At 39.2% G+C, this 6,597-nt stretch overlaps 1 protein-coding gene across 1 annotated transcript; it reads left to right on the forward strand.

Annotated features, from left to right (window-relative positions):
* Window positions 1–4,088: 4,088 nt before the first annotated feature.
* gjc2 (gap junction protein gamma 2) lies at window positions 4,089–5,348 on the forward strand (the record flags this gene model as incomplete). The annotated part of the gene is made up of 1 exon (XM_079243369.1): window positions 4,089–5,348. The coding sequence occupies one exon, from the start codon at window positions 4,089–4,091 to the stop codon at window positions 5,346–5,348; it is 1,260 nt and encodes a 419-aa protein (XP_079099495.1).
* Window positions 5,349–6,597: the final 1,249 nt, after the last annotated feature.

Consider the following 6,597-nt stretch of genomic DNA (forward strand, 5'->3'; position numbering starts at 1 on the left):
CTCTTCATCTCTCAGACCGAGAGGCCAGCCTTGGAGGTGAAGCCTCTGGATGAAGGACCCAGCGGATCCAGATTGGTGACTCTTAGAGCTCTCTTTAGACCAAAAGCACACTCAAACTAAATGAGATTTCAATCTGAAGACTTCTCAAGTGATGGCAATATCTCAGTCTGAATGTTTCCTTCTGCTGTCTTTCATTTGTATTTGAATTTCTCCATCATCATGTGAAAAGTTGATGGTAGACTCTAATATTGTTGAGTGTTATTCTTTGCTTGATAACTTTACATATATCATATCTAAAAGATTATTGAGCGCCTTGTAAAAGTGTAATTTTAATCCAGCCACTGTGACAAAGACCAGCCCCTCTTCATTAATGCAAACCAGACACTCACCCATTGATCTGCCTTTTATCAAAATACTTTCAGTTTAGATCCTTTCTAAAACCTGACGGCAGCTTCTGGCACTGAATGAAGAGATGGAGAAATTCCTTTCCTGTTTTAATCTTGCTCAAATCACCTCTTCATCTGTATTTTGTTGCTTTATTACCGACTAAAAGAAGCATAATGAGACGCATGTGTGTGTTTTTGATGGAGAGACCTGCTCTTGCCTTAAGTAACAAGGTCCTACTTCACTCCGGCAAGCCAAGGTGAAGGCTGCAAGTGTAAACATGAAGTTGGAAAGGACGTTCAGTGGGAATGCTAGAGTGCGACTTGTCCAATTTTCTGTTATCTGGCCATCTGCCTGGATGGAACATCCAAATATTATGACACTTGATATGACTGAGGAGACCTGCTGGTTACATTCTAGCTGATGTGCACTGGGGCAAGGTGGCTTATGTCTTAGTGACACTGCCGCCCTTTAAGTCCCTGTCTTCGTTTCCCTAACAGTGTTTCTTCATAACCATCACCCAAAGTAAACTGTTGTGTAATTCTCAGATAATTTAGAGGTTACTAATGAGAATTTGTTGTGCTTTGATGTGTGTGTATGTGTGTTTTGGTGACACATACAGAGGAAGCTGAAAAGGAATTGATATTTTAGGTGATAAATTACATTTCTGCAAATATGTATCAAATCTGTTGTGACATCTTTTTGCTCACTGGGCTGTTAGTGTTTATAAGTCATTGAGAACATGAAGATATAAAGGCACTTGGATGGAGACATAAGGTATGAAAAGGAAGATGAAGGCAGAAAAAAGGAGAGAGAGAGAGGGAGGGTCATCATCTGTGTTACAAATGTTGCACATGAATGTTGGGGCGGAGAGGGGATGGTGGGACGGTTTGGGGGGGAGGGTTAGCGATTAACAAGCTCCCTTAGCTCAGTGTTCATTTCAGTCTGCAGTACAATATCCTCAAGTCTGAACCTTCAGTTCAGGGTCACTTGCCAGAGGAGGATTTTTTTTTCTGCCTCTCTGTTTTTATACTTCCTTCATGGGCAGAAGGCTGGTGTAATAGAAACCAGACACTAGTCAGTATGTGAGGCATTCGCAGCAGCAAGACCTCACTTCTGTAGTGGGAAAACAAGATTTAAAAGCAACTGTCGTCCAATAAGTTTAGTCACTGCTTTTGCTCTTGTCAGGCTGGAAGTTATTAATAAGACGGAGAGGGCCAGGACATTAGGATGGAAGAGGTATTATATGGATTAGGCTGTGCAGGAGACGTCTAGAGAGGGCAAAGGAGAACTTCAGAATGGGAAATGCATGTGCAGCTTTTTCAGGTGAGTTTATTATGACTTGAAATTTCACTAAATGAGTTGTGTAACTTTGTTTGTGCAACTGTCACATCACTGACAATTATTGTTTACGCTTCAGATGGTGTTTTTTTTTTTCATAGACTTTCTGCCTCTACTTACAGCTGTAAATTTTAAAGGTTGAATGAAACTTTCAACCTTTAAAATTTACACAATTCTATTTATACGAGGGAATTACATTTATATTTTTTTAAAGAATTTAATTAAATCTAATAGAGCAAAACATGTCCGGTATCTGCATTTATTGTAAAGTCCCAAAGTTCAGCAAGAAAATGATCTAATATTTATATAATAGTTTTAATTATGGATTTATCATATTTCTGTCATTAACTGAAAAATGATTAAATTTTTCTATGCTTATAAAAGCTTCTTTATTCATGAAGAAATCCTAAGTGATGTGTGGGCATTTGTGATACAATAATTTTATTAATTTATCTATTTAGTAATTGAACTGAACAAAAAAGCTGCATTTCTGAATGGTGATGTATATGTATGTATATTTATATATGTGCAATATAAATATACATATACATACATATATATATATATATATATATATATATATATATATATATATATATATATATATATATATATATATATATATATATATATATGTATAAAAATCTTAACAATACACCTAACATTTATTGCCTTATGTGGCAGCTGAGCAATTCTTTGAGAATAAATGCATGAACACAATCTCTAATCTAATCCTTTAAAGTTGACAGTGGCATATTTTTGGTCAAATATTTCAGTTGTTTTCTTTTTTCCTGTGAAAGCATTCCTATTGACATTCAGTAAAATCCCCATCTTACTGAACCACTAAGTTAAGCTGATTTTACATTTTTAATTTTTTGTAAAGAAAACCTGGTTGAATCAGCTCCACTAACGACAGAGAAACACATCAAGTGTTGAGATAACAAGTGGTGAAACAACATGAAACATACAGGAGCCATTGTTGTCATAAGAACCGGACTCACGCTATGATACAACAAATTCATTCAAACGTAAGCCCTTGGTGAAACAACCCTTCTGTCATAGCATCCTGAGGCAGACATGAGCCACCCACTATAGATGCCATCTGCATCTAAGTGCATGTACCTCTCTCCGGCATCAGCATGGCTGGATCTGGAGGGCAGGCCTTGTGGCGGAGCAACAATCCTCTCCTGTTCGCTCAGATGGCGGGGGAGATGGCACATCACACGCCAGGGAGTACAGTATCACAGTCATGATCAACATACAGCTCTGCACAATGACTAAAGTGCCACATTGTCTCCTCGTTGCAGCTTCAGTTGCCTCACAGAGTTAGTACTGATGCCGGCTGTGGGGAGAACATGACTCTGTGAGATCTTATGTCATCAGTTTTGCCTGTGTGTGAATGTATGACTGCTGGCGTGTAGTGCTGAAGCACAGAAAGCAATATGTTTCTAAAGTGGTGTTCTGGATTATGCTCTGGTAAAGAATGGGCTTTTCAAAGATCCCCGGCTTTGCCACTTTTTACATTTTTTATGCTCCTTTCCAGTGATTGGCGTTACTCATGAGTCTGTTGTATAATGACAGTACTCGTTTGATGCTTTGTGCGTGGCAGAATAAATGCTGTTTGTCTTTTGATCTTCTTTTAATGATCTGCTATTTTGTGTAATTTTCATCCATTTAACAGTACAATCACCTTAAAATCAACTTCCACTGCAGTGGCATGTAGAGAATACCATATGTTTTAGTCATTGTATTGGGATAATTACACCAGAAACAAGAGAAAAATCTTCTGAGATTTTCTGGGTAAGGAATCTTATTGATTGCTAACATTTCCCAACAGATGTGGATTAACAAAGACTGGTATAGTGATTCATTTATCTCATTTTGAGAAAGAAAAAGGACTTGAAAGAGTAAAATACTTGTTAGAAAGAAATACATTGCAAGTATTAATCAAACGTGGCTCTGAAATCTAAATATGTCTTGCCTTGATCCTGTCTGATAATCACACAAATATCTTTTTATTTTGAGTAGTTTAAGGGGTTTCTGACAATATCCTGTATTCTGGGAAAGTGTGATGGAAATTTTTCTCTGTTTCTGTATTTTGATAGATGAGGTGTAATCATTTATATATAAAAAAACAAACTCAGTTCTCTGGATTTGCTGGACCCTGTATTAGAACTTATATTAAGACCAGTAATGACTACGTCATCTGGGGCAAAATTACCACCAATAACATTTCTTTCATTTCAGAGCTCGCCTAATTTGAACATCTGTGTGTTTGTGTGTCTGTCTTTGCGTATTGAATTTTAATCAGTTCCTTCTCTTTGTTTTTAACAGATTCTAGTTGAAAAGCTTGTTAGAGCAACATGAGCTGGAGCTTCCTCACTCGCCTCCTGGAAGAGATTCACAATCACTCCACATTTGTGGGGAAGGTGTGGCTGACTGTGCTCATTATTTTCCGCATTGTGCTGACAGCAGTTGGAGGTGAGTCCATCTACTCAGACGAGCAAACCAAGTTCACCTGCAACACCAAGCAGCCCGGCTGTGACAACGTGTGCTACGATGCCTTCGCTCCCCTTTCGCATGTTCGCTTCTGGGTCTTCCAGATCATCATGATCTCCACTCCCTCCATCATGTACATGGGTTATGCCATCCACAAGATAGCCCGAACCACGGAGGAGGAACGCAGAAAGCACAAGAGGCTGTGCAAGAAGCCACCGCCTCACTCAAGATGGAGGGAAAGCCATCAACTGGAGGATGTATTAGAAGAGGAGGAGGATGACGATGCTGAGCCTATGATCTATGAGGATACGTTGGGGGTGCAGGAGGCCAAGCCTCAAGCAGTAAGCAGCACTAACAAAGACCCACCAAAACATGACGGCCGCAGAAAAATTATGCAAGAAGGCCTAATGAGAATCTATGTTCTTCAGCTCATGTCACGAGCCATTTTTGAAATCGCTTTCCTTGCTGGACAGTATCTCCTCTATGGCTTTCGCGTTAATCCCTCGTATGTGTGCAACAGGGTTCCCTGTCCACACAGAGTGGACTGTTTCATCTCCAGGCCCACTGAGAAAACAATCTTCCTCTTGATTATGTATGTGGTTAGCTGTCTTTGTTTAGTGCTAAATGTCTGTGAGATGCTTCACCTGGGAATCGGGACTTTTCGGGACACCTTGCGCATGAAGAGGAACCGTGGCCGACGAGCTATGTCCTACGGTTACCCGTTCTCTCGCAACATCCCATCTTCGCCGCCAGGGTACAACCTTGTGATGAAAACAGACAAGCCTAGCAGGATCCCCAACAGCCTCATCACCCACGAGCAGAACATGGCCAATGTGGCTCAAGAGCAGCAGTGCACCAGCCCGGATGAAAACATCCCCTCTGATCTTGCAAGTCTGCACCGGCACCTACGGGTGGCACAGGAACAGCTGGATATGGCCTTTCAAACCTATCAAACCAAAAACAACCAACAAACCTCCAGAACCAGCAGTCCTGTGTCTGGGGGCACAATGGCAGAGCAAAATCGGGTTAATACAGTCCAGGAAAAAGAAGGAGCCAGGCCAAAGTCGGCCACAGAGAAGGCTGCAACCATTGTGAAAAATGGAAAGACTTCTGTCTGGATCTAGAGATGAATCTATTTTAAGATATTAATAGTACAAAACTTTAAGTCTTCCGAAATGTGAAGCAGCTGGAGGAAAGATCAAACTTTGGATGACATAGACTAAGATTTCAATCACACCAGCCAAAGAAGCGGAGTACACTAAAAGCCTGAAACACGTGAAGAAATGAACAAATATGATTTCATAAATACACCATTACTGCAGTCAGTCATCATGCACTTAATATAGCTGTTGGATGTAGCTAACATTTAATTCAATTCAGCATCTCTAATTTTAACTTAAATGTCAAAAGACTTCTTCAAACTAGTTATCTGATTTACCAACAGTAACAAGTGAACTGCTTTTGGAAACTTTAGCTTTGAAAGAGTGGGATTGTATTGTCAATGCACATTTGAAAATGCAGAGCAACACAATGCAGTTGTACTGTGACTTTTTCTAAAAGATGTTGCCAGAAAGATGCATGTTTTGGATGCTTTGTGGAATACTGACTGTTTCTTGAAGCAAGTTAAATGTGAAATATTTTGATAAAGATAATGAAAGAGGACTGTGTGGTGGAAAATACTCTGGTCCAATACTTAATACAAACCAAACTCATAACAATTTTCTCCAACAACTGTCTTACTAAAAGCTTTTCTGGGAAACATCTGCTCAGTGTGATGATTGCGTGCAAAGCCTTTGTCTATGCTATTGTTTTCAAGGCCTTTCAGTGTGACAGAAAGCAATGCGTGAATAGAAAATCTGATTATTTCCTTAATTTAATACTGATTTTTCTGCAATGTGAAGCAGATTATGCATGCTTTTCAACTGGGAACATACAGTATACATGTAGCCTACAGTAGGAATCCTGTCCTTAGCTATGCAGTGAACACTTATGTTTAGACTTGTTAGATGAGATGAAGATTTTCCTTTTTCTGTCGCTGGAGAAATTGGTCTCTGAGTAATAGCTAATCCTGCCTTCGCTGTTTTAATACATCAAAGTGCCTCAAACTTTTGAAGACTGTTTTAGTATTTTATTCATGAGAAATAAATTACTTTAAAATCTCAGATTTCCTGCTTTTTAGTTGCCCTCTGTTTCTCTGACTCATTGTGGGATTCACAGTGTCTCTTAAAGTAGAAAATGCCTGATAAAAAAAAAACCAAAAAAACAAAACACACAAACATTCCAATTTATAAGCAAAAAAGTGTCCCTAGTTCTCAAAACCACTATTAAAATGAAGGGTAATGTAACACAAGGACATACATTTATCGTATGTAC

Source organism: Telmatherina bonti (assembly GCF_933228915.1).
Source record: "Telmatherina bonti genome assembly, chromosome: 7".
Lineage (NCBI taxonomy): Eukaryota > Metazoa > Chordata > Actinopteri > Atheriniformes > Telmatherinidae > Telmatherina > Telmatherina bonti.